The 27,696-nt window shown below is 47.4% G+C and overlaps 1 protein-coding gene across 3 annotated transcripts; it reads right to left on the bottom strand.

Moving 5' to 3' along the window:
• Nucleotides 1-27,458, bottom strand: Ggt7 (gamma-glutamyltransferase 7). 3 transcript variants are annotated; one of them, XM_048431555.3, is made up of 15 exons: nt 27,245-27,458; nt 17,412-17,647; nt 17,018-17,169; nt 15,727-15,844; nt 14,391-14,458; nt 14,106-14,179; nt 13,609-13,805; nt 11,856-11,943; nt 10,085-10,212; nt 9,822-9,910; nt 6,718-6,867; nt 6,480-6,597; nt 5,630-5,767; nt 4,398-4,490; nt 1-733 (listed from the first exon to the last, which is right to left on the bottom strand). In XM_048431555.3, exons 1-15 carry the CDS (start codon nt 27,411-27,413, stop codon nt 671-673), a joined length of 1,881 nt encoding a protein of 626 aa, XP_048287512.3. In that variant the 5' UTR covers nt 27,414-27,458; the 3' UTR covers nt 1-670. The 3 variants fall into 3 exon arrangements, with proteins under 3 accessions (XP_048287512.3, XP_048287510.3, XP_048287511.3); XM_048431553.3 differs by having other exon boundaries at nt 4,391-4,490; nt 27,245-27,454; XM_048431554.3 differs by lacking the exons at nt 17,018-17,169; nt 17,412-17,647; nt 27,245-27,458 and having other exon boundaries at nt 4,391-4,490; nt 14,391-14,500; nt 15,727-15,841.
• Between the last annotated feature and the right edge of the window lie 238 nt (nt 27,459-27,696).

Here is a 27,696-nt window from a genome sequence, read left to right as displayed (position 1 = left end):
TCATGGTTAAGCAATATTCTTTCTTTAATTCCCTTTTGCAAATGGAAGCCCCTGAGCTGATACCCACCCCCACCCCTACCCGACTGCCTGGGAACCTTCGAATGCAAGGCCCCTGCCTCAACCTGGTGGAAGGAGACGATTACCTCTCCCTATGATGGTCTACTTTTTAAAAAATCCTAGTCACTTAAGAAATAGGGTCAGGTACAGGAGCTGGAAGACAAGGCCTAGGTCAGACCAGTCTGAAGGTGTCGGGGTTGTGAGACCCTTGAGAAGGGTTTGCAAGCACATCCCTAAGCTCAAGGGCAGCATGGCTGAGAGAGAAGAGACAGACAGACAGTCTGATTCCTCAAGGTCCTGCCTACCTGGTCATGGACACTGACGTCACCATTACCACCAAAAGCCTCCAGTTGGAGAATTTTCCAGTTACTCTGGGATAGGGTTTGCTAAGCATCCCCTCTGGCCCCTGATCTGAGGCATCTGTGGGGTCCCCCTGAGACCAAACCTGGGAGAAAGAGGGACTCTGGGAACATGCAAAGGCGGGGAGCAGAGATCCCGCCCACCCCAATGCTCTATAGGATGGTGGCTCCGGCTGCATCTGGGCTCCGAGGGTCCTTTACACCGATGATGAAGTTGTTGGTTCTCCGACTGCCGTGGACCCAGGATAAGACATCTACCTTCTCCACATGGTGACCCCTGGCTTCCAGGAACTCAATCTCTTCCTCGGTGAACTCACCTGGAAACCATCCCCCCCAGCAAACATGCATTTAGAGCACTGACTCAGGAACCTTATGATTAGATCTGATTCAGTCTAGATCATAGCAGGAACAGTGTGATTTTTGCATAAACTGCTTTACTTCAGTGGGCCTCGTTGTCCTCCTGGATGAAATGGGGGATTATAGAGAACCTACTACATAAAGTTGTTGCAAGGATTAAAGGAGATGATACATAGGAAGTACTGAGCTTGGAGCCTTGCATACAATCAGGGATTAACGATGGGCAGTCACTCTTTTTGTTTGGTTTTTACAGACAGGGTCTCTCAGTTATGTAGCTCCAACCATCCTGGAACTTGCTATGTAGACCAGGCTGGCCTCAAACTCACAGAGACCCGCCTGCCTCTGCCTTCTGAGTGCCGTGATTAAAGGTGTGCATCACCACACCCAGCCTCAGCATTCATTCTTAATAATGGCAAAAGGCCTGGACTCTATCTCCAAGTGTCACCACTGCTCGTGTGGGTTACTGCACCATCTACTTAATGTTCATTCGCCCAGTCCTGCCTTCTTTACAGCTTCACGCACTGGCCAAAGGCATCTTTATCCCACTCTCTGATGGGTCTTGAAACAAAATTCAAAGTTCACCTCTACGGCTCACCGCCAGCTGGGACCCCAGTCCCTCTCTAGTCTTCTGACTTCCTTCTCTTCTCCACCTTGTTTAACTCGCTTCCAGCCATACTGGCGCCCTTGCTGTTTCCTAAGGACAAGGCCTTTGTCCCTGCTAGCACTCCATTTTGGAATGCTTTCCCCTGGTTGTCACAAAGTTGGCTCCTTTACTTCATTCCTGTCCTTGGTCAAAAGGCATCTCTTTGAGAATCTCCCTGTTATCTAGAATATCAGTCTCTGCCAGGTCTCCCTCCCTTCCTTCCTCCTTCCTTCCCTCCTTCCCTTCCTCCCTCTCTCCCTTCCTTTCTTCCTTTTTTCTTCCCTCCTTCCCTTCCTCCCTTCCTTACTTTCCTTTTTTTTCCTTTTGAAATAGGGGTCTCATGTGGCCCTGGCTGACCTCAGACTCCCTATGTCCCTACTAGCCAAGATGCCCTTGAACTTCTGATCCCCCTGCCTCTACTACCGGAGTGCTGGAATTCAGGGCAGCACAAGGTTCAGTTTATATGGTACTGGAATAGAGCCTAGGGCCTCATGTACTCTGGGCAAGCACTCTATCAACGATACTACATCCATAGTCATATCCGGCCATTTTCTTTTGTTTTGTTTGAGACAGAGTTTCACTGTGTATCTTTTGCTAGTCTGGAAGTTGCTATGTAGATCAGGCTAGTCTTGAACTCACAGAACACTGCCTGCTTCTACCTCTCAAGTGTTGGGATTAAAGGTGTGTGCCACTGCATCCGGTACCCCCTGCTTTTCCCACAAAGGATTCACTATTATTCCTACAGATTGGCTGCAACCCTCTCCTTAATTTAAGGTTTTTTAAAGGCAGGTTGTCTTGTTTGTGATTGCTTCCGAGTGCTTAGAGAAGGTCAGCACACTGTAAAAATCAAGTCTATGTTTGCAAGATTATAGTTGCTTCACCTCTAGCTTGAGTTCAGGTTTTCATCATCTCCTGCCTTGGGCCATATCCCACGTGCTTCTCTAGACTTATGTTCTCTTCTCTGTAATCACCTTCCCTTCCTACAGCAAATCAGGCCATAAGTCTCTCCCTAGTTGAGTGCCTCTTAACTTAGACCTCAACAAACAGTCTAGTTTATGTCACTTCCCTTGTTCCTTTATAAAGATTTGGTCTTCTTATGTCCCCAGACAGGATGATTTTAAGTGGTTCTTAAGAAAAAGCATTATTATTTATTTACTTATTAATTAATTAATTGATTTTTATTTTTATTTATTTTTTTGCAACAGAGTGTCTCTGTTATGTAGCTCTGGCCGTCCTGGAACTCACTCTGTAGACAAGGTTGACCTCAAACTCACAGAGATCTATCAACCTCTGTTTTCCTAAGTGCTAGGATTAAAGACATGCACCCTCTTGCTTGACTGCTAAAACTCCATATTACTGAGTAGTATTAAATCATCACATCACAAATCTATTCCTTTGTGGTTCACTTTTCATCCTTTTGATTATGGCAAGGAGCAAGTTTCAGGCTGGTCTCTAATATTTCCTGATCTCTTTCACAGTGAGAATGATCCTCCAGGCCTTCTGTAGACAACACCACCTAGCAATAACCTAAACATATTTGACTTTTAAATAACTATTTGGGATCTATTTGTTGCAAATGCTGTCATTTTCCTATTTGTGATTTGGGTTTAAATTCAAACTACACTTAGTTAAAAAAAAAGGGGGGGGGAGGCGGGGAAGATGGCTGGAGAGATAGCTCAGTTGTTAAGAGCATTGACTGCTCTTCCAAAGGACTCAGGTTCAATCCCAGCACCCATATGACAGCTCACAACTGTCTGTAACTCCAACTGCAGGAGATTTGACACTCTCATACAGACATACATGCAGACAAAATACAAATGCACAGAAAACAAAAACAGGTCATTAGAAAAAGGAAGTGCATCTGTAGAGATTATGCACAGTGTGGCACGGAGTTTGTGTAAAGTCACAAAGGGTCTAGGCAAATTCAGAAGTTTGGAAAGCAGTTGGCCTTACTGATGCTCTCCCACGCCACTCTTTCTGAGTTCTTCACAGATTGTTCCTCCTGTCCAGAAAGTCATTTATCACTACATGCTGAATTCCCACTCCTAATCCAGTCAGTCACCACCTCCGTGAAACCTCTCAAAGTCACTTGCTGGTAAATGTTTAACTAGTTTATAGCCTCCATGAGCTTCTTTATTTGCAAAATAGTGATGATACGACTGAGCAAAGACTGTCCCCATCAATCCTGGATCCTCTTTGAACTAGCAGAGTAGATTATAATAAAAACTACTCAAAAGTGCAGTGTTTTCCTATTTATAAAACTAAACCATGTTCAAAATGAAGCTTTTGTTGTTGGGACAACTCTGTCTCCTCACCATAAACTGCTGAGGTCATGATCTTGTCCCTGCTCTCCTCTCTGATCCTAGCATATCCTTGTTCACCTTGATCTCTTTTTATCTCTTAAAAACCATGAAGCCCAATTCTGCTCTGAGTTCTCTGCACTTGTTCTTCGTCTACAAAGCTCTGCCCCAGTTTCTAGCATGGTAGGGGCTTTCTCGTTCTTCAGATCTCAGCTTAGATGTCACCAAGAGAAGCCTCCCCTGATCCCTGGAGGTCCAATTACATCATCCTGCTCTGAGGCTGTGCTTGAGTTTTCCTTTCGCTCGCTCACATTTCTCTGATTATTTTTCCTTCTGCCTGTAAACGCAGTATCCCTGAAGCTGGGATGCTGCTTGGCACATAGTTGCTGCTCATCATACCCCATGGAATGGAAGCTTGCATAACAACAGCTGTTAATTTATAAAGGAGAAAATGAAGTCTCAAGAGTTGAGACACGGATTTCCTAATGTCACAGGAAAGGCCAAGATGGTTCCAATCCCCAGATCTTACAGAAGCCCTACAGGAATTTGTCAGAGGAACTCCCCAAAACCTTCACAAAAAGAAAGTTAGCACTGGTCAAGGCAGGCAAAGCTTTGGGAGAGCCCTTCTCCACCAATCCCTGTGCCCATCCCATAGGAATTTGCTCTGCACTCACTGTCCACCTGCAGGAGGTTGGACTGCAGGTCTGGGTGGAGGCGTCCTCGGGCCAGGCTGTCACTCAGGTTCCGGTTCAACGTCAGGACATTCAGGAGAACCTGTTGGCAGGCGAGGAGAGTTGAGGGAAGGGGTGTGACTAGCGTCAGTCTTCTATGGTCTAGCCAGGGGCTTCCTTTTTTCTCTCTGAGGAGGCAGGGTTAACAGTTAGGATGATATAGGGATCAACATGGGTGGCTTAGCTTAATGGCCAGGAGTTGGATAGACTCTAGAACTGAACTTCCTACCCAAAGCTACTAACCGAATCAACTTGGGTCAACTTCTTTACCTGTCTGAGCTTCAGTTTCCTCCTCTTTAAAACCAGAACAGTCATTCCGCCCAGAGTTGGAGGAGTTAAAGGGGTCAACACACACAGTGCCTAGCATCTAGCAAGGACTCTGTTTTCTCCACTTCACAGGCGGGGACACTAAGAATCAGGAGGGGCTAAGTGATTTCCCCATCATCACATAGCTGAAGATTATCAGTAGCACTTGGGCTGGAACTCAGGGGAGTCTAATTCCAGAGCTGTTAGCCCATTTCTATTATTTTATATTTTACCATGAGGCTTGTGGCTTGTTACATCTTGCTTCTTGGGCGGCTACAAGGTGTCTGCCTGACTTTTTTTCCCCTTGCATTCAGCTTAGTTTTCCCACCTACCTATATTCTGCCCTGCCACAGGCCAAAGCAGCTTCTTTATTAACCAATGGGAATAAAACATATTCATAGCATACAGAGGGGAATCCCACAGACTTAACTCATCACCTGTCAAAAATATGAGTGCTGTGTGTGTCAGGTGCTCAAGGCACTCATGGAACTGTCTTGAGGTATTCTGAAGAGGAGCACGACCTTCCTTTCAAAATAAGACTCCACAGAGTGCTGGTGGTCTATTCAGATACAGAGCAGGGGATGATGGGACTTGAGGCTTACAGAACACGGGCAGCCCAGATGTTATTCTACTTCTGAGTTCTACGGGCCCTGTGATTTCCCCCTGGAACTTGTGGAGATGAGAACTTCAGGACCCCATTTTGACTATGAAGGCAGCCCAGCATACCTGTGCCCAGCACAGGACCGGTCCAATGTGGTCCAGCTCGTGATTGCTGGGAAAGTGATAGAAGACAAGCCAGAGATGTGTGGAGTACCTATAGACCACGTCACAGCACGGCTCCTGACTACAAAAGACTCCTAACGGAGTAAATCTCACCTGGGTCAGGCCACTGAGGCCTCGGGCGGCTCCGTTGGCCCCCAGAGCGAGGTAGGTCCCGCAGAGGCCCTCTGCCGGTCGGACTACAGTGGGCAGCAGGAAAGAGAGGGGCCGCTTCCCTGGCTGTACCGAGTTCTCCTGTTGCCAGAGGCAGAGATGAAAAGGGAGATGGAGAGTGGAGCGACCCAGGGAAAGGACCAGGTTAGCACCGTTCCCACTGCTTCTCTTCTACACGGTCCCCTCCTGGCCACAGTGTGCTGTCTGTGAAAGAGGAAGTGTTCCTGGAAGACTATCGTGGTAAGAGCGAGTGAGATGTGGAACCGTTGAGTTATGGGGTTGGTATGGATGGAAGGGGAAAAGACAGCCAAGAAAAATGATAATGGGGACAGGATACTTCCCATTGGACCATCTCTGTGTTTTTGTCCTATAGGAAGCTTGCCCGAGTAGAAACACTGGTCTCCAAGTGGACAGTAAAACCTAAATTCCTCCTCCTGGCCCCTCTTTAGTATCCAGCCACAGATCCGAGCGCCATTAGCCCAGCATTATATAATCTTAGATCTCTAGTGCTAGAAAGAGCTCAAGCACTAACTGGGGTCAATTGTCTCATTGCCCAGAGAGGATGCAAGGCTTTCTTTCCCTAGTCACACTAAGATCATGACAGAATGGCACAAGAACTCCATAGACCCACCAGCCTCCATGTTCCAGATTTAGCAGGGTCGGGGATGAAATGAACATCGTGTTTCCTTAAGACCGAAGTTCTTATGGGAAATAGGGGGGAAGAAAGCCCCATGGTGCTGCATGTCCTACCGAGCCTCAAGGTCCCTGGGAGAGCAGAGAAGCAAGAGCCTACCAGGCTGGGTGCAGAGTGGTTAGCAGTCCTGTTGGGCCAGGAGAAGTCCAGCATCTGGCTGTTGAGTAGGATCCCAGAGGGAGTGATGAGGCCACTACCAAAAGGCCGGTTCAGGGAGCTGGGCGGGTAGAAGTGAGGTTGAGTGAGCCCTGTGGCTGCCTTCACCTTTACCCAGCCCCCACCTCCCATCCTGCTTGGAATGATTTCTTGTCACTGGTGCTAAGCTGAGCTGACATACCTGACCATGGCCACAATGAAGTCATCAGGGCCCATGATCAGCACCTGGGCAGCTGTGGGAGCCCCATCCAGCTCATAGACAGGCAGGAGTGGGGCAGGTGCTGCCTGAGAGTCACTGATGTGGCCCCGGAAGTTGGCAGCCTCCACCTTGCTGCAAAGGGGGTGGTAGAGGAATGAGAACACAACAGCTTTGATCATATCCCACCTGTCTGTGATGTTCATGTGGTTACGGGGTTAGCTCTGCCTGCTTTGCTGGAATAATAAGCCTACAATGGAAGATCGCACTGCTCACACGTAGGAAACTCCCTTGGTTAAATCTGTCTGCTCTGCTGGAATAATAATAAGCCTATAATGGTAGCTCACACTGCTCACACGTAGGAAACTCCCTTGGTTAAATCTGCCTGCTTTGCTGGAATAATAATAAGCCTACAATGGTAGATCGCACTGCTCACATGTAGGAAACTCCTGGGAGAGAACTACCGAATTGAAGCAACTTATTTAGGTGTTATTCAGCAAGCTAGAGTCAGCTTTTTATTTTACTTAATGTTCCAATCAAGCGTCACAGTTATTTGGTTCTACTCCTTTCTGTGAAAATGCCTGGGGCCCCGTGGATGCTCTGAGATACTTGTTTGGAATAAACAAGCTTGACTGATTTGGCCTAATGTTTGTAGTTTGGAGCTAAGGTTCATTTAGAATTTAGTTAGATGGGGCCCATGAGATGGTTCAGCGGGTAAACAAATGTTGCAAAATAGAAACGACAATGCAGTAATCTCCATCATTAATCTTAAGTCAACAGGCACGCAGTTTGCTTCCTTCAAGGCTTAGCTGCTTTCTGTGCGAGCCTGACGACGTGAGTTGTCCTCTGACCTCTACACACACAACGGCAAGTATACGGCTCTGCAGGCATTCACAAATCACACATCATCCTCATAAAATAATAAAATAAAATAAAAATTTAAAAACTGTTTAGTTAGGAGGTTAGAGGGATGGCTCAGTGGTTAAGAGCACTGGTTGCTCTTCCAGAGGACCCAGGTTCAATTTCCAGCATCCATACGGCAGCTCACAATTGTTTGTAACTCCAGTTCCAGGGGATCTGACATACATGTAGGCCAAACACCAATGCACATAAAATTAAATAAAATAATTAAATTAAAATAAATCTAATAAAGCAAAACAAACAAACAAAATGTTTAGTTAGAAGCCAGAAGTGAGCCAGAGATGGTGGCACACGCCCTTTAATCCCAGAACTCGGGAGGCAGAGACAGGTGGATCTCTGTGGGTTCGAGGTCAGCCTGATCTACAAGGCTGATGACCACACACAGTGAGCTACAGTGCTTTGGGAGGGCGGGAGAAGCTCGATTTTCACCCTTCGTCCTTGCTGCTTTGATGCTCTTTAGTTTGCATTGTTCTTATTTTTGCCTTGTTTTGATCAATGATATTAACTTTTGTTTTTTGAGATAGGATCTCTCTTTCAAGCCCTGGATGACCTGGTACTCACTAGGTAGATCAGGTTAGCCTTACATTCAGGGGTTTGTCTGCCTCTGCCCCAGAGCACTGGGGTTAAAAATGCCTGCCCCCACTACATCCAGCATGATATTCACCTTTGTTATAGTGTGTGTGCATTTGTGTTGTGTGAGGGCACGAGTCTGCCACGGTGTACACATGACACGATGCGCGTGTGGAAGTCGGAAAACAATCACAGGCGTCTGGCCTCGCTGTTCACTTTGAGGCAGGCTCGCTCCCCTTTTTTTTCTTTGTTTGTTTTGGCTTTTTGTTTTGTTTCCCACTGTCTATGCCAGGGTGGCTTCTGGGAATTCTAGCCCCACCTCAACAGTTTACTAGAATTACAGACACCCATTCTGGGTTTTTATATGGGTTCTGGGGATTCAAACTCAGGTCCCCACACTTGTGCTGAAAGTGATTTTACCCACTGAGCTATCTCCTAGTCTCCATGGCTTTAAATTGACAGATACAATTAGATGCATTTCATACAAAGCAGCTCCCACTGTAGCTCAGGTTGGCCTACGACCTAGCTCAGTAACTTACTGTGTAGCCCCAGCTGACCTTGACGTTATGGCAGTCCTCCTGAATGCTGGAATTATAGACACAAGACACCAGCATATTTTGAGGAGGAGGTACTTACACATGGAAGGATGGTCAGATCTCACTAATTAACAACTGTGATAGTCCACAGTTATCATTTTTGTAGTGAAAACACTGAACTCTTTGTATTATTCAAAATACAGTAGCTTATCATTAACTCCAGTCACCATGCTATGCAAGGGATCTCTTGAATTTGTTCCTGCTACTTCCAACAGGGCATCCCTTTCTCTGAAACCTCTGAATCCCCCTCTTTTTGCTTTTAAATTAGAAGTTGCTCACAACTGAATCCTTAGAGTGATGTCTGAATAACAGTACAAATTTACATAAATCATATTTTTGGCTTCTGGTTTTCCTGGAGCTAGACTGTAAGTCAGGTACCATAGCAGTCAAATAATTAACCCATTCTTACCTCTATGGCCAATTAATAAAAATAAATTGCATTTATTGCACATTTACTATGTTGCCAGTTAATGTGCTAAATGCTTTGCATGTTCTTCTTTTACTTTTACAGGTGATCATCATCCCAACCTCACAGAGTGGATACAGTATTCCAGGGTCCTTGTGCAAACAGACTTAGTGGTTTGCTCACTCTCCCAAGTGTCAGCTAGCAAAGGGTAAAGTGTGGGCCTAACACAGGCAGTCTCAGCAGCGCCCAGTCTCACCACTGCGTTTCTGGCAAAGACAGAACCACTCAGAAGCCCCACCCACTCCAGCAGTTGCACAGAGACTATTTTGTTGCTCTCAGACTTTCCTTTTCTGCACAAAGTGGAGAGCAGCTGTGTCCATATGGGTGAGATCCATGCAGGGGTCAAAAAGGGTTCATAAGCAGTTGACCAACTCACTGTGCAGACAGGGAAGGCAATTCAGCCGGAGGCACCTAGTGTCACACTGAGTTAGGGTTCAGCCAAAAGGGACTCGAGACTTCACAAGCTGCTTACCTGATCCCTTCCCCCATATCTACCCCGATTTCTGCAGTCCCCAGGGTCACGTCCCGGGACAAACCTGAGCATGTCATCCATGCTCTCCGTGATAGTAGAATCGTAGACAGGATCTCCCAGTCTGCTAGCCAGGGCCAATGCAATCTTCAGGGTCTGAAAACATAGCAGGGATGTGGGAAAGGCTGCCAGGCCCCTCCCAGCACCCAAACTCGGGGGATCCTCATGTTTAAGAAAACTTAAAGGTGTTTTAGTCCTGCGCCAAGGAGATACTCCATTTCCCCACTTCTAGTGGTCCCAAATCCAGGTAAGGTGGAGAGTGGGCCTTACCTCCGCTACCCAGTGAAGCGCCTGCTCACGGGACACCAGGCTGGTAAGGTTGAAGCCCTCTAGGATGTTGAGAGCACTGATGAGGGCAGGGCCTGTGTGTGGGGGAGGGGGACTGAGAACCAGGTGGCCTGAAAGGATAGGAAATGACCAGATGGCAGGAGAGGAGTCAAGTCATCTTCATATAGCACATCTTATCCACACACCCCACCATTACACACACAGCAATAACCCTTATCAGATGAGGAAAGCACTAGGAGGCAAAGGGACCCACAGAAGTTCACATACTGGTCAGAGGTGGGGCCAAGCTTGAAATCAGGCACCAACCCTCAGCTTCCTTGGCCAGAGGAGGAAATTAAGGCTTAAGAGCTGTGCTGTACTGGCGTTGGCAGCAAACATTAAATCTGTGCTCAGAGTCACATTACAGGTCACTGGCAAAGCAGGGATGGGTGAACAAATGTCCACTGAATCCTTGTTTGCCATGAATTTCCTTCAATCCCTCCCACAGGCCAGGACCTGTTCAAGGGCCCTGATGGTTCCTCTCAACCTGAAACTTCTTGAGAGTGGCAGCCTTCCCTTCCTACTCTGTAATTTAGTGGCTGGACAGTAAAAGAATAATCACAACACTGGTGGTGTGGAACACTGACATTAACTACCTGATTCGTCGAATCAACCGTATTCTTCAGGGGCAGAAACAGGCATGAGAAGCAACTGGGCCAGGACTAGAGGAGATCAGGTGAACCTATGGTACCCAAGGCCCTGGACCACTGAGACAACCCAGCGCAGGGAGGGAGACAGAAACCTGGTAGTATTCAGTGTCCACTGTGCTCAAGGCCGCTTCCTATACTATCTCATCAGATCCTCGTGGGCACCCTGAGATGTGGATGCCATTACTGTCTCCATTTGAAGGAGGAAACCAAGGCTCAGAGTGGGAAGTTCGAGGCGAGAGGTACAGCTGAGGTCCTCCTGACTCCAAAAAGCTATATTCTTTCCTCAACGTCATAGACTGCTACCTCTGGTTGAGGAATCAGGAAGACAGGAGTCTGAAAATATGAACTCAGAGGAAGCCTCACCCGGGGCTTGGGGTAACCTGTCCTTCCTAGAGTGGAGAGAACCCAAGAACTCCCGAGGGACCTAGAACCCAACGTCTTGGGGTCAACAAATATAAACTGCATTCACGCCACAGGTTTGGCTTTCGAAACTTATGATTGGTTTCTTGAGATAGGCAGGTTGTTCCCTTCCTTCCCAAGCCTCAGTTGTCTTTTACTGTCAGTGAGGAGCAAGTCTATGATTGTCTTAACAGGCTGATTCTGCCCTTCCATGAACTTTGGACTGACAAATGCTTCTTAGGAAGCACAGGTCAATGAGAAGGGAGCTAGCAGACAGGGTGGAGGCAATACAGAACCCAAATCAAGAAAACCTCAGCATCTGGGACTGAAACTGAGTAATGGGGAATTCGTCCTCTATTAATAAAGTCCCAATTCCCAGCACTATAAAAAAGAAGGCAAATAAATCACAAATCCCTACAAAACAAAAGAAAAGGTCGTGTTCAGAACCCCAAACTTCCAGGTCTTAGCCACTGGCTAGATGCCCCTACACTCCATCCTAATCACGTAGGGTAACTGACCCCATGGTTATTTCAGAAGGTGGCTGACTCTGGCTGCCTCCATAATCCCCTGTGACATGGAGAGGGGTTTCCAGGCCAAAAAGATGTGGCCATGGACTGGAAAGCGTCTCCTGAGTGGGGACCCTCAGGAGCTGGGGGAGAGGTCACCTCGGTACACTCCACACACAGGCTTCTCTGTGAGGGCGCTATAGTTGCTAAAGTCCTCTTCAGTTATGACACCCCCTGCATGCTGAGCCTGGAGGGGAGAAAATGTCCATCTGTCACCGTGAGCACGAGACATGTCTCATACATGACCATAATGCATGCCCATGATACATGTCTCAATGTTTACAGCTTTAGTTCCTTCCACAGTCACCAGCATATCTTCTAGGGATCCCATCAACCCAAGGGCAATGGAGGCAGAGGAAATAACACGTGTGTAAGAATTATCAAAACTGAAGTTGACATTTCACTATAACCAGTTAAAGATATTCTAGGGATGGGGGTATAGCCCAGTGGTAGAGTTTTTGTCTAGTAGGCTCAAGGCCCTAGGTTTGAGACTTAATACAGTCCTCCACCAAATAGTAAGGCTACTACAAAACTCTGAGCTTTGAATGATCTTGGTGGGACTGACCTTATAGAATATAACTGAGCATGCTTTCCTGACCAATCACCAATCTTGTACAAATCAATGTGCTCATTCTTTTTCATGGAATAATTTAAAATTATTTCATGTGTATAGGTGTTTTGTCAGCATGGTTATCTGTGCACTGCATGCATGCAGTGCCTATGGAGGCCAGAAGAGGGCGTCAGATCCCCCTTGGAATTAAGAGTTACAGATGGTTGTGAGCTCCTGCAGATGCTGGGAAGCAAACCTGGTCCTCTAGAAGAGCAGTCAGTGCTCTTAACCACTGAGCAATTTCTCCAGCCCCATGCTAGCTAGTTTTATCTATCTATCTATCTATCTATCTATCTATCTATCTATCTATCTATTTGTTGTCTTTTGGTTTTTCAACACAGAGTTTCTCTGTGTAACAGTCCTAGCTGTTCTGGAACTAGCTCTTGTAGACCAGGCTGGGCTTGAACTCACAGGGATCCACCTGTCTCTGCCTCCGGAGTGCTGGGATTAAAGGCATGCACCACCGCTGCCTGGCCCCCCCCATGCCAATTTTAAATTAGTATTACCACTATCAATCCTTTTTGTACTTTCTAGTTTGTAAAACTATTGACTTATCTGCCCTTAGTGAATCACTCATTGAATTTCTTGGGTAGTATATAGTCATGTGTCTCGCAGATTAATAAAACACAGTACCTGGTACAGAGAATGTACTTCATGCCTGAATGGCACACCTATGTAATCCCCACAATGTACAACAGAGGTTTAGATAAATGTCCCCAAGGCATAGCACCGCTCCACTGGCCTGGGCATGCTGCTCTTGAACTCTTCTTTGGTAATATTCTCAGAATCGATGATTACCCTAGACTAAGCCTCTTGGGAGTTAGGGGGGTATCCTCCTATGTCAATCTCCTCAGTCCTTATGGTTACCAGGGAAGAAAAGGTTAGCATCAGGTCTTGGACAATCCCAAACAGAGCAGGGAAGATTCTGGGCTCAGGGGAACTGAGACTAACGCTGAGTTTCCACCAGGCCTGGAAGGAAACAGGCTAGCCTCCTATACAGCTGGCACCAGCCCCGAGAAGCCCAGCTTTCCTCTCAAGACAGAACTTCTCTATCCCTTGTTTATCTTATCAGAAGTAGGCAATGCTTCTTGCCCTTAATAACTACTGGTCTCATTTCTATCACCAGAGGTTAACTGTGTTTATGAAGTACACACCCAGACACTATATAGAGGAGAAAAGGGGATGATGGCATCCTTGCTGTAGGGTCACTGGGCATACCCCACCTTCCACGGTTACACTCACCTCGACCACCATCTCTAATGTGAGGTTGCCGCCATTGTAGAAGGCGGCAGGGCCAGAGATGCCAAGTATATCCAGTACTTCGGCTAGATCAGGCCGTCGCAGCACGGAACCAGGCAAAGGTGGGTGGCCCGATGGCATGAAAGTCTCCAGGAAACGTTCGGATGTGTTGGGAGGCAGCTGCTCAGCCAAGGCATGGGCTGGGGGGAAGTTGAGAGGCTGGGTGGGTGAGGCCAAGACTGGACTTGATGGCTGAGGTGTGTATGGGTGGGGTGGATGAGGGCTAAGTGACTGGCTCCCCAGAGGCCTGTCAGAGGAGGGTAGGGACACACATAGGCTCTTCCCAGACCCTCTCACTGGAGGCTGCCTCCAGGTGTGATGGGAAGAACTCTGAAGAGCAAACTGGAAAAAAGAACCCCTTTGCTTGGGGCCCAAATCTCAAAGGCCTCCCCCATTAACCTTGTACCTCCCCCGCCCCCCGACCTCCAGGCCCCACTGACCTAGATCATGGGTCACGTTGAAGCCATCTTGGGCCACAGCTGCTGCGAAGGCCAGGACTTGGGACCAGGGCAGCCTGAGGGGGCCGGAGAGCAGGGGGTGGAGGAGGTCCTGGGGGGAGGAGGAGGGGTCCTGGGGGAAGGGGGATTCCTGGGAAGGAGAATCCTGGCAAGGGAAGGGGATATTAGGAAGGGGAGTTGGGAAGGGAAGAATCCAGGAGGACAGGAGAAGGCCGCCCAAAGAGGGATGTAGGCAGAGGCCCCTGGTCCCCAGGGGAGAGTCTTTACCTGCCATAGAGCTGATGAGCTTCATGTAGCCCTTTCACCATTCCGGGGACCCCCACCAAGAGCCCAGGCTGGGCGAGGCGGGCAGGCGAGGGAGAGAGGAGACCAGGTCACTGGAAGGGGGGGGCTGGGCTGAACTCCGCAGAGCCCCAAGCCAGGAATGGCTGGCACAGGGGAGAGACACAGGCCAAGGATCCCAGGAGAGGGCCAAGCTTTCCCCAGGGAGTACCTCTCCCTCATCCCTGAATTTTTACATGCAAATGCAGAAAGGTCTTTGACTCCCATAGTTGAGGGATTTAATAAGTTAAGCAAACCCTTTCAAGAGGCAGGACACAAACAATCTGTTCACATTGGATAATGGGACCCTTATCTTTTTATATGAGGCACAAAGGACCTCGGTTGAGGCAGTTCATCTTCACGCCACCACCATATGAGCTGTGATAACTCAGGGGTGTGTTTGGGTTTTTCCACAGCACTAAACACCTGCTTTCCCAAGTTACCCTGCTTCCTCCTTTGCTCTCAATAAATAGTGAGTTTGCCTCTAGCGTTTCTTGCTCCCAGTATAACACAGCCTGGGAAAATTATAGTCATCAGGCTTAGAGTAAGATAGATGAGGGTCTGCTTGCTTGTTGCTCCTCTGGGGTTTTGTTTGTTTGTTTGTTTGTTTGTTTGTTTTTGCTTTTTGAAGACAGTTTCTCTTTGTAACCCTGGCTGTCCTGGAGCTCACTCTGTAGACCAGGCTGGCCTTGAAATCAGAGATCTGCCTGCTTCTGCCTCCCAAGTGCTGCGATTAAAAGCATGCGCCACCACTGCCCGGCAGAGATAGATGAGTTCTAAGGCAACAACTGAATGATATCTTGGGTACTCAAAGGTGGCCTTCTACTCTCTTCCAGACAGGAAAGACTGTCAGGGAAGTAAGATGTTGCAGTGTTATCTGTTATTAGTCATCTAAATCTTTTTGTCCATCTTACTTTAATTTTAAGATTATATTTATTTAATTAGTTTGTGTGTATGTATGTGTATGAGAACGTGCATATACCATGATGTGTGTGTGTGTAGAGCAGAGGACAACTTGTAGGAACAGGTCCTCTCCTACTGTGTGGGTCCTGGAGCTCAAACTTAGTGACAGATGCCATCACTCTCAGTTGGTCCTTGTTTATTATTTCAGGTGGGGGTGGGCAAGCTGCCTGTCATTAGATAGACTAAGAGCATTTTGCTCAACTCATTTTGCCACCCACACAGTAAATATGCAGCAAATCAACACTCAGGTTGGCAGAGGGGAATGTAGGGAGGCCCCTAACCCTCTCCTTGGGCCCTCTCTTCTCACCAGGGTCCTCACCTTGGTATCCCAGGACCTCTGCAGGGCCTCTTCCCTGAGGGCCCCTGGTGCAGACTCCCGGAAATCGATTAGGTGGCTCTCATTCCGTCGGATATCATGTACCAGCATCACTCCCCCACTGGGAAAGACACAGACAGTAGGAAGTGATGAGAATGTGTCGTCCTTCTCAAAGATTAAGCTACCAGTCCCTTAATCCTCTGTGGTGAGGCTGTTTGCCACACTGGGTCAGATGTTGGAGCCCCGTCCCCGGCAGGAATTCAGAAACTCAGCCATCCTACAAAGGGTAAAAAGTAAAACCAAGGGGGTAGGAGACCCAGGTTACTGGAGACTTTAATCCCTGATTAAGAAAAATGCAGAGACTGGGGGAACAGGTTGTTCTGTCCCCTCCCTAGACCAGAGCTGGACCCCTGCCAGCTTCCTGCACCTGCCTGCTTTGTACATCCTCCCTTTCCCCCAGGACTGGATTATGTAAGGATAAACCACGCAGAGCCAAAAGGGGAATTTCGTTGGTAGAGCCTGGAGGGTTGGTCCTACCTAGAGAATGATTTTTGTCAGCGTGTTCCTTTTTTTGTGGCATATTTACATCTGAGATGGGGGTGGCAAAGTTAAATACGAGCAGCCAAGTAACAAAATAAGGAAGGCAGAGGAGATAAATGACAGCAAAGTGGCCAGCACCCTGCTGACCCATCATGGGAAGCACTCTGCTGAGCTCCAGATAACTGCAGCCACATGGGAATGTGGGATCCATGTTACCAGATCTCCTGATTGTTCCAGAGAGGTTAGCAATCTGGGCTTTTAGAAAAACTATTGACATTTTAACAACAGCAAACATTATTATTTTTTTTCTTTAAATGGGAAACTCAAACCATTCTAGGTGCTGGGTCTGGCTTTTGATTGGCCAGTTTCCAACCTTGGTTTTAAGAACTCCAAGCCTGGGGTGTATTTTCTGTGGACAGAGTCACTGGGATTTGTGAGCCTAAAAGTTGGAGCATCACCACAGCTTCAATCCATGCCCCACTGCTCCCTGTGTACCCCGTTTTATACATCACAGCATTGCTCTCCTGGTGGAAAACCATGACTGCTTCTGAACATTTCTCCCAAAGGCTACTGCGATTCTGACTCCATCCAGGTAGAAAAAAAAAAAAGAGTGAATTGGGTATTGAAAGAGAAAACGCAAGAAGTATAGGCCTACCTTTGCCTCAAGTTCAAACCAAAAGAAACCTGCATCCAGGCCACAAGAAGTAGGCCCGAGGGACCCAGGCCTCCACCGGGTCCTTACCCAGCTCCTTACCCGCCCAGGCCAGAACTGTGTGGAGCCACGATCCCCAAACACAAGGCTGCGGCCACAGCTGCATCCACGGAAGAGCCTTGTTTACTGAGCACCTCCATGCCCAGCGCCGTGCAACGGGAAGCATCCGTCACCACAGCACCCTGCTGAAAGATCTAGGAGGCAAGAGAAGAGTAGGCTAGTAGGGCCCTCTACCACCCGCAAGTACTTCCATTAACCCAGAACCTCGGCCTTCATGTCCTCTTGATTCTTAGAGTCATTTCCTTTGGGAGCCTTCCTCTCTTATGCCAGCCACCTTTTCCCTTCCTATTTCCTAGCAGGCTCCCACTACCCAGCTATTCAATTCCCATCACCCTTCCTCCTCCCAAGTTCCCTTCTACCCATCTGCGGTCTTCACCTGGGGGTCCCCGAAGTAGATCTGCATGACCAGCGCCACAGTCACACCCGTGGCAAAAGTGAGGCAGGCGGTGACGATGACCGTGAGCCCGTCCTGGCGGCAGGAACACTCGGCCGCTGCAGCTGAGAATGGGTCCTTGCGTGTCTCCCTTAGTGGTGACCCATCCTGGCTGCCCATCTCGGATGAGGACGAAGGCAGCCGCTGTAGCCGGGCAGACTTCAGGAAGGAGTCCGGGTCTGTGGGGCAGCTGGGTGTTGGTCTGGCAGCCCACTACCTGGCCCTGCAGTCCTGGGGTGAGGCGGTCCACACGCCCCCATGCTCCACCCATCACACAACCCCTCCCCCCGCCCCGCCTAGTTTTCCTCTACTCCAACATACCTTAGGGCCCCGTGGGAAGTCAGTTTTCAGGTGAAAAAGGACCTCAAACTGACTAGCTGAAAGGTTGGATTCCTGCCTCTGGGAAATACCCATGAGACTGGTACCCGGGTGTGAGGGTGTTCAGCCTCCCCTGGAAACCTTATCCTGTCTTAGTTGGGTAACAAAGCCTCCAGCATAACGGGGCAACTATCAAGCCAATTTCCTTGGCTTCCCGCCTTGCTCCACGCACCCATTCATTCAATAGCTACAACAGATAATAGTCACGTTCCCAGACGTTCTCAGGGTAATGGAAGAAAAGAAAGTAAACAAGTACACAAGTTGTGGCAGAGGTTACACAAAGCATGAGGGGCTGGGAGCTGGCTTAGTGTTAAGGTCTCTGCAAGAGTGAGGACCTGAGTTCAATTCCCTAGCTCCCAAAGAAAATGCTCCTAACACCATGGTGGGGCAGAGGCTGAGCCTGAGAGTTAGCTTTCCAATCTACCCGAAAAGGACAACTTCTGGTTCAGTGAGAGACTGTATCAAGACAACAAGGCCAAGGGCAATAAGGGTCAATATTCAAGGTTCTACTCTGGCCTCCGCACGTGATCCCATGAACGAGTGTGTGCACGCACACACACACATACCCCAGAGCATAAGATGAAATGTTAAAAGGGAATAAGGACCTGCTTACCAGGGAAGGGCCTCCCGAGGAAATGATTTTTTAACAGAGAATGAAGGGATAAGAAAAGGCTGCCACTGACAGAGAACACGGAGTTCATGTGTAGAATGTTCTAGGAAGAGAGAGCAGCAGGTTCAAAGGTTCTAATGCAGGAATGAGTTTGACGTTTGAAAGAAATAACTAAGGTCTGGCAGCTCTAGTGTGGCAGCAAAAGAGGGGGCGGGAAATCAAGTCTGGCAGAGCTAGTCCTGTGTACTGGTCCTATGGACCTGAGAACTTGGACTTGACCTGTTAGAGGCCACTAGAGAGTTGTAAGACTGTGACTGTGAAGCCATCTATAGCAAGGTGGGAAATTCAAGCAGAGATAGAGGAGAAAAAAAGGTGGAGGCAGACAGACGCCATGTAGCTGCCAAAGGAGAAGGATGCCAAAACCTTACCAGTAAGCCACAGCCTCATGGCAATACACAGACTAATAGAAATGGGTTAATGTAAAATATAAGAGCTAGGTAGAAATATGCCTAAGTTGTTGGCCAAGCAGTGTTGTAATTAATATAGTTTTTGTGTGATTATTCGGGTCTGGGTGGCCGGGGAAATGAAGACACAGTCTCTGTTTACAATCTGTGGTGGTTTGAATAAGAACGGCCCCCATTGGCTCATATGTTTGAATGCTTAGTCATCAGGGAATGGCCCAATTTGAAAGGATTAGATGTGGCCTTATTGGAAGTGTGTCACTGAGGGTGGGTTTTGAGGTTTCAAAAACCCATGGCAGGCCCAGTGTCATGCTCTCTCTGATGCCTGTGGATCCAGATGTAGAACGCCAGTTACTTTTCCAACACTACATCTGCCTATACGCTGCCATGCTTCCTGCCAGGATGATAATGGACTAACTCTCTCAAACTGTAAGCAAGCAACAATTAAATGATTTCTTTTATAAGAGTTGCCATGGTCCAGAAGGATCTCTGTGAGTCTGAGGGCAACCTGGTCTACAAAGCGAGTTCCAGGACAGCCAGAGCTGTTACACAGAGAAGCCCTGTCTCAAAAACCAAAAAAAAAAAAAAAAAAAAAAAAAAAAAAAGAGTTGCCATGGTCATGGTGTCTCTTCACAGCAATAGAACACTGACTAAGACACCATCTGTCTTGTGTTTTCAAATGATCCCTCTGGCTGCTGTGCGAAGAGCAGACCGGAGGAAAATAAGAATGGAGGCGAGGGAGAATTGAAAACCACTTATGGATCAGTCACTGCAAGTCATGAGCCTCCTCACCTTCCTCAACCTAAGGATGCAGCGAATCTCTAACAGACAGGTCAGGCACAGGAGTCCAGGAAGTGACATCTGAAGAAAGTCATCTCCTTTTCTACCCATGTAAATGCTGGGCAGAGCTGTGTACACCTGTAAGTTCATCATTATGAGACAAAGTCAGGAGGATCCTGAGAGCTAGCTCCTCTGATGGTCTAGCTGCTAAGGCCAGCCATTGGTTGCTGACCCTGTGAGAGACTGTCTCAAGGGGTAGGTAGAGAGTGATGGAGAAAGGTCTTACTCTGGCCTCCACAAGCACTTGCAGTGACGTAAAACCTTCTCTTATCCCACAGTCCTCTCCTCTGGGTGCTACTACCCTTGGCCCCACTCCCCAGTCACCAGAAAGTTCTAGACATTTGTGAACAAGGAAATAAGAGGATGACGTTAACACCTTATTGTTGTATTCATGGTACGTTCTCTGTAAGTTTAAATGCTTGAGTGATAACATTAAAATTTGACTGTCATATTTTTCATGCTTACTTGATAAAAATCCAAGGTCTTCGACTTGGTATTTAAGGACCTTCAAGACTCACACCTCCATCTTTTATGTAAATAAGAAATCATATACATAGATAAAGTAATGATATGTGCAAAACTATTGAAATGCATTTATGGTGGTCACTTTTATGAAAAGACACTTACATTCTTATTTACTTTGTGTGTGTGTGTGTGAGAGAGAGAGAGAGAGAGAGAAAGAGACAGGCAGCCCTACATGACTTTGAACTGTTTAAGTAGCCCAGGCTGGCCTCCAACTTGAGGTAATCTGCCTGTCTTTCCCTCCTGAGTACTGTGAGTACAGATGCGAGCCACCATGTCTGACTTAAATTCCTAAAAAATAATTAAAATTCAATTATTATTGTTATTATTATTATTAGTGTGTGTGTGTGTGTGTGTGTGTGTGTGAGAGAGAGAGAGAGAGAGAGAGAGAGAGTGAAAGAGAGAGAGACAGAGACAGAGAATTGGAGACAAAGACAGAGACACAGACGAACTAGACAAAGGGCAGAAAGGAATGTGCATGCCACAGCAGGTGTGACGGTCAGAGGACAGCTTCTCTGGGTTTGCATCTCTCCTTTCAGAAGGCCTCCCTTCTTGTTTCTGATGCTTTTTCACACCCCAGGCTAGAAGGCAGGCAAGCTTCCAGATTTTCTCCTGTCTCTGCTTCCTACCTTACTGAAGACGTTTTGGGATTAGAGTTGCACACCACCACATCTGGCTCTTTTTTGGTTTGGAGAATCAAATTCTAGTCACCAGGCTTGCATGACAAGTGCCTTTACCCACTGAACCATTTTTCTTTCTGTGTGCATGCACATATGTGTGAGAGTGCACATGTATGCAAGCATGTGTGGAAGTCAGGACAACCTCAGGTGTCATTAGAAACATTGTTTACCTCCTTTTGAGACAAGATGTCTCATTGGTCTGGAGCTTTCCAATTAGGCTAGTCTGGGTGACTATAAACCCAGGGTCCCTTCTGTACCTTCCTTCCTAGCACTGGGCTTATATATGCTGGTCACCATGTTTGGTTTTTTTTTTAAGCTTTTATTACATTTAGCAAGCAGTAGTGGCACATGCTTTTAATCCCAGCACTCAGGAGGTAGGGGCAGGCAGATCTCTGTGAGTTTGAGGCCAGCCTGGTCTACATAGTGAATTCCAGGACAGCCAGAGCTGCACAGAGAAACCTTGTCTCGAAAAAAACAAAGAAATATTTCATTACATTGATTTACTTACTTACTTATATAGTCGTTGTGTGTGCATGTGTGTGTGAGTGTACATGTCCACATGTGGAGCTCAAAGGACAACTTAACTTGTAGGAGTTGGTCTTTCCTTCTACCACATGGATCTTGGTATTGAATTCACGATGTCAAGCTTGCTACCAAGCTCCTTTACCCACTGAGCCTTCTCAATGACACCATACCCAGCTTTATCATGTGGGTTCTGACTGAGTTATCTTTTCAGCATTTATACTTCAAAATATAAGCATATGTATTTTGAAATAAAAAGTAAAAATTACACAGAGATAAGAATTGGAGGGTAGGCCAAGCAGTGGTGGCACACGCTTTTAATCCCAGAACTCAAGACGCAGAGGCAGGTGGATCTCTGTGAGTAGTGGATCTCGGTGAGTTTGAGGCCAGCCTGGTCTGCAGAGGGAGTTCTAGGACAGCTAGGGCTGTTAAACAGAGAAACACTGTCTAAAAAAAGAAGAATTGGCGGGCGGTGGGTGTAGTGTTGCACACCTTTAATCCTAGCACTCAGGAAGCAGAGGCAGATGGACCTGTGACTTGGAGGCCAGCCAGGTCTACATAGTGAGTTTCGGGACAGCCATAGCTTCTTAATAGAAAGACCCTGTCTCCAAAAACAAGAAAAAGAACTGGAGGGTGGGCCTAGATAACTGGCTCCGTGGCTAACAGTGTGTGCTATTCTTGCTGAAACTGGAGTTCAGTTCCCAGCACCTATGCTAGGTGATTCATAATTGTCCATAACTCCAACTCCAGGGCATCGACACTTCTGGCTTCTATGAGCACTATACTCACATACAGATGCCCACATGTACATAACATTAAAGATAAAAATAAAGTCATTAAAAAAAAAGAATAGACCAGGCACGGTGGCACACACCTTTAATTCCAGCACTTGGGAGGCAGAGGCAGGTGGATCTCTGTGAGTTCGAGGCCAGCTTGGGCCAGCCTGGTCTACAGATCAAATTCTAGGATAACCAGGGCTACACAGAGAAACCCTGTCTCGAAAAAAAAAAAAAAAAAGGATAGAGACAAGGACTTTTATTTTCCTCACTGTTTATTTTGTTTTTTTATAATAAGCAAATATTTTAATCTGCTTTTGACTCTTTTGCTTTTAAATTATTTTATTTTATTGTAATGTTATGTTCTGTCTGCATGTATATCTGTGCACCACATGTGTGCCTGATGCCCTGTTTTTAACTTTTCACTTTTTAAGAAAGTCTGTCAGGCTAGAGAGATGGCCCAGTAAGAGCACAGCCTGTTCTCCCAGAGGGCCTGGGTTTGATTCCCAGCACCCACATGGAGACTCACAGGGTCTGTAACTCCAGCTCCAGGGAATCCGATGCCCTCTTTTGGAATCCTTGGGCACGTCATGCATGTCGTGCACAGATAAGCAGGCAAAAACCCCACATACATAAATGATAATATACTTTTTAAAAAAGTTTGCCTTCCTGGGGTCTCCCATAGTTAATCGTGCTTGTGTCTGAACTACAGCATCAGCACTGGCAGGTTGTAAACCACAATTCATTAAACAGTTGTTAAATATCCTCTGTGGCTAGAAAACCCTCCTAGCCCCATAGAACTATCATAGAAGGACAAGAAGGGTCTTTGAATTTTTATTTATCTATTGTATGAGGTATATGTATGTGTGTATGATGTATGTGTATCTGGTGTGTGTGCACATACATATATGTTCTTGTATGTGACTTTGAGAATGTGTAGGAGTTAGAGGACAGCCTTGGGCACTTGTCCTGGTCTTCCATTTTGCCTGAAACAGACTCTTGTAGGCAGTTGTGTACAGAGGCTAGCTAGCCCATGCGTCTCTGGGTTCCTGCCTCCATCTCCCATCTCACTGTGGAAGCACTGGAATTACAAGTGTGCCCCGTCATGCTCTGCTGTTTTGATGGGTCCTGGAGATCTGAGCTAAGCTCTGCACTTGGGCAGCAAAGGGTTTACCCATCGAGTTGTCCCCCGCCCCCCAGCAAGACTCATATTTATTGGTGCCGATGATACAGTAGGTTTTTTTTGTTGTTGTTGGTGGTGGTGGTGGTTTTTTCTTTGCATATCTTTCTCATTGAAGTATTTTCATGACTTCACGAGCTCGGCTCCACTTTGCTCACTTTACAGATGAAGAAACACGAGGCTAAGTGGGACCACCTGTCTAAAACCACCACGCGAGTAAGTGGGAGAGTGGGGACTGTGTGCCTGGACAGCCTCCTCTTTATTGTCCCTTGTGCCACTGGCAGCTATTTCCAATCCCCAAAGCCAATCTAAAGAACTAGGTGATTGTGGCGGCACACATCTGCGATTCCCATACTGAGGAAGTAGAGGCAGAAGTATCAGAGATCAAAACTTGCCTGGGATGCATGAGGCCTTGTCTTAAACACAAGACACAAACAAGCAAAAATTCAACCGTACCAGCTAGTTTTAGTTACTATTTTCAGGTGCTTGCCTTTTCATTTGTTTTCTCCAATGAGATAAAATGACTTAAGATGAAGATAATATGGACCCACCACAACTAGATCTAGTTTAGATTATTCAACCAGCATGTCAAGTTGCTTGCCTATTCAGTAAAATTATATACTGAGGGAAAAAAAATATCAAAAATAGGAAAAATGGTTTCTTGAGCACATGGTATGTGCCCTGTGTACATGGCAGGGCAACAATCTCACTAATAAAAGCAAGAGTGGCATGCTGGGGAAAGATTGGTTTGGGCAAGACGAACGAAGTTTATTAGAGACAGGCATTGGGGTTTAAATGTGCAGTCCCAGAACTCAAGAGACTGAGCATCCGGGTTGCCACAAGTTTGGGGCCAGTGTGGATTACAATACTAAGTTCCAGAACAGCCTCATTTACATAGTAAGTTCCAATCTAACCTGAGCTACAGTGTAAGAACGCAGTCTCAAAACCCCAACAAACAAAACAAAACAAAACAAAACAAAAACAAAAACAAAACCCTACCAATTAAACAAATAATAACCCAGTATGTTTTAGGAGAAAGGTGGGCTTAATTTTGATGACCCTGAATTTGTGAAGCACAAGGAGCTGCTGTTTGAACGTAGGTCAAGATATTTAATTTTCTTTCTCCTCTATTTATTTTAACAGATTATAATACAACCTAGGCTGGACTTGAATTCCTTAGGTAGCCTACCTAGTCTGAACCTGAACTCTCTTAAGAGAGATTTCTGAGTGAGTGACATGACCAGAAATGCAGAAAGGTGAGTGTATTCGGGGTGAAGGCAGCAGCAAGGACATCTGGGAACTCAGGAAGTCACATGGTTATAACAGATTAGTAGCTTAGTCTAGAGTGCTGAGGACATGGTGGTCAGATGGAATTTAGGAACTTCTTAGGAGGGAGGAAGGACACAGAAAACCAGGTCACATTTTGAAAGTGAGAAGAAAAGAGGGACAGATCTGAAGGTGGCTGCTAGGCTTCCACTTAGGACACTGCCTTTCAGCCAGTGTCACTCACCGAGAGTAGCACTGGACAAAAAGGAAGTGTGTGGTGAGGACGTGCTGATGTCGGCATAGAATGTTCAAGGTTGCGTATCCGCAAGACACGTAGAGGCTAATGCCTAGGAGAGGAAGGTTCATGTGGCTTCCATGTGAAAGAAAGGGCACAAGGGCATTTCCTAACCTGGAAGTGGTCACTGTCTAGCTCTTTTTCCCCTGGGGCCTCCTTGGGACGCCTGGCACTTTGGAGAGTGCCAGGCTACAGGCACTAACTCAGGTTTTGGCTAAGAAGACGAGGCAGTGCCACTAGGTGGCACTACTAGATTGAGACTATAGAAGGTCATATTAGCCAAAAAGCTGGTCTGGCTGGATCAAAGGATTCTTGGGACTTGGAAACAGGCCTAAGTGACATGCATCTAAATGCTTATATTGTTATGATGGCAAGGCACTCTAAGGCAAGGCCCTGGGAGCCTTGGTGTACACCCTTGGGATAAGGTTTAAGTTTCCAGGAGCTCAGGTAACCAGGGTCTAGGATGCATTTCTAGGCAAGTGTTCTACCACTGAGTTATACTCACAACCCCTCTCAGTTGAATTGCCATGTACACCAGGACACAGCCTATACTGAATTCCCCTAAGGCATTCTTGAGGTTTGGGAACACCATTCCCTGTCATTATTTCATCCTGGGATTGTCTCTCATCTATTCATTCAACAATTATTTATTGAGTACCCAACACTTTGCTGAATGCTAAAGAAAGGATAATTAATGAAAAAAAACATGATTCTTGCCCTTAGATGACTTATAGGCATGCAGAAATCACATCACTGCCCACATAAATAACTGTAGGCTTTTATAAAGCAATGACTTTAACAAGGAATCCGGAAACAACAGATCAGAAGATCCAATCTGTTATTTCGGACAGATGGGCATTCTTTGTTGAAAGAGAAAACTAAGGCCCAGTACAGGGTAGGCACACCTACTCTAATATAGTGAATCAGGATAGCACTACTCAAATCTCTGAACAGAAAATCTGGGTTGACCAGATGGCTGGTTCCACCAGCACATAGTTTCCCACATTCTTCCTTCTACCACCGAAACTAATCCCCCAAGAAAATTAGTTTTGATGTGTATGTCTGACATTTGAGGACCCAAAGTCTGCACACCCCATCACAGATAAAGTGTGATCTAGTCAGGTTGATGGAACCTGCTGGTCAGAACCATATGACCAAAAAATGGGAGAGAACTGCCAGCTGCAGGGCCAGGAGCGACAGCAGAAGAGTCAGACTACAAAGAGCTGGGTCAGAGAAGCAGCATCTTCCAGTACAGAAAGGGATGAAGCTCAAGAGCAGGCACCCGGAGGGAGACAGAGAGGGAGGCAGAAGGATGCTCTAATGCCAGGAAGTGACGTTGAGGGAAAGAGGTCAGAGCGGTGCAGGATAAAGAACGGAGGGGAGTATAGAGCTGAGCCACATGGATAGGAGAGATAGCACTTAGGGAAGGAATAGTGAGAGCTCTTGGCCCTGAGCTCTCTCTCAAACCCTGCTTCCTTCCCCCACCCCCATCTCCTTCAGTTTTTGGAGGGTTGAGAACACAGTAAAATTTGGAGACTGTTTCCCAGGGAACAAATCTTGCTGCTGACCAGAAGCTCCTACTAACCCGGCTAAGATCCAGGCTAGACCCACATCTCTGGAAGGGGTAGAGTGATCCACAAAGCAGCAAAGGCGCTGTACTCCCCAAGGGCTTTGAGAGGTCATGCAGTCCATCCCCCTGTCTCCCAATACCCAGAATTCTCAGACAGAAGGGAATCATATTTTCTTTACTCATCTCTGGACATGAAGAGATAGAGTCTCAGCTCTTCTCCAGACTCTCTGCTTCCCCATAATCCCTGACTGTGGTGAAGTTCGCCTTAAGATCTAGACTCCATCCATCCCTCCTGCTACAGCCTCTGACTCGGTTTCTTCTATCCTGGCTTCTGTGACTAAAGAGAAGCCTTTACTAGGTGATCACAGACGTTCTTTAGGCTCTCCCTCCAGCATTCCTTCCTTCTCAATAGATTCTTCCTAGCAGGCAGTCATAATCCCTCCTACTGCGGTCCTTGCATCCTTTCCCGTGTCGCATCCTACGCCTCTAAGGCAAAAAACACCCTTTTCCCCACCACACAGTTAACAGAGCTGAGGGAGAAGGGAAGAGGTCCAGGATGAAAGGATGAATGAAGGAGATGGGAGACTGAAAGTGGATGCCCAGAATAGAAGAAGGAGGACCGAGGACCCCATCACCACCACCAAGGCGGGGCAGGGATAGGGCCAGAGGGCCTCACCGGTATCCGGGTCTCCCAGGAAGGCGTCCTCGTCCTTGCGGCCCCTCAGTGGGGCCGCAGGCGCTGGCTCGTCCTCGGGCAGCCGCGGGAAGCTGGTGATGCTCATGTAGTCCACCGGTGAGTAGGCGCCTAGGGCACTCTCCTGACTAGCCTCGTTCTCTGCCGCCATCCTCGCCCTAACCCCCAGCAGCGCAGCGCCTGCCGGAAGTGGCAGTGGAAGGGGGGGTGTGCGAGGGCGGAGGGCGGGGTCTGAGCTCCTGGACAGCCGGGAGGGGGCGCCCCCACCCTCAGCAGTGTCCTGGTCTGACTCGCCCCCGCCTGCTTAAAGACTACTGCTAGCAGGCTGCGCGCTGGTGCAGGAGGATGGGAGCCCGGAGGGCAGTGGAAGGTTGCCGGGAAGAGGATGCTACTCTGGGCTCCTCATGCAATCCCTGGTCTTTCCTTCTTCCAGT

Source organism: Myodes glareolus, chromosome 10, assembly GCF_982192425.1.
Source record: "Myodes glareolus chromosome 10, mMyoGla1.1, whole genome shotgun sequence".
NCBI lineage: Eukaryota > Metazoa > Chordata > Mammalia > Rodentia > Cricetidae > Myodes > Myodes glareolus.
The sequence above is the reverse complement of the archived record's forward strand: the minus strand, read 5'-3'. Positions and strand labels throughout refer to the sequence as shown.

Excerpts from the sequence above, each read along its gene's own strand:
- Ggt7 (XM_048431553.3), bottom strand. The coding sequence starts at position 27,413 with ATGGCGGCAGAGAACGAGGCTAGTCAGGAGAGTGCCCTAGGCGCCTAC. Across the intron at positions 6,868-9,821 it reads AGCATGGATGACATGCTCAG|CAAGGTGGAGGCTGCCAACT; the intron begins GTTTGTCCCGGG and ends CCCCCTTTGCAG. Across the intron at positions 5,768-6,479 it reads ACCACTCTGCACCCAGCCTG|GAGAACTCGGTACAGCCAGG; the intron begins GTAGGCTCTTGC and ends CTCTGGCAACAG.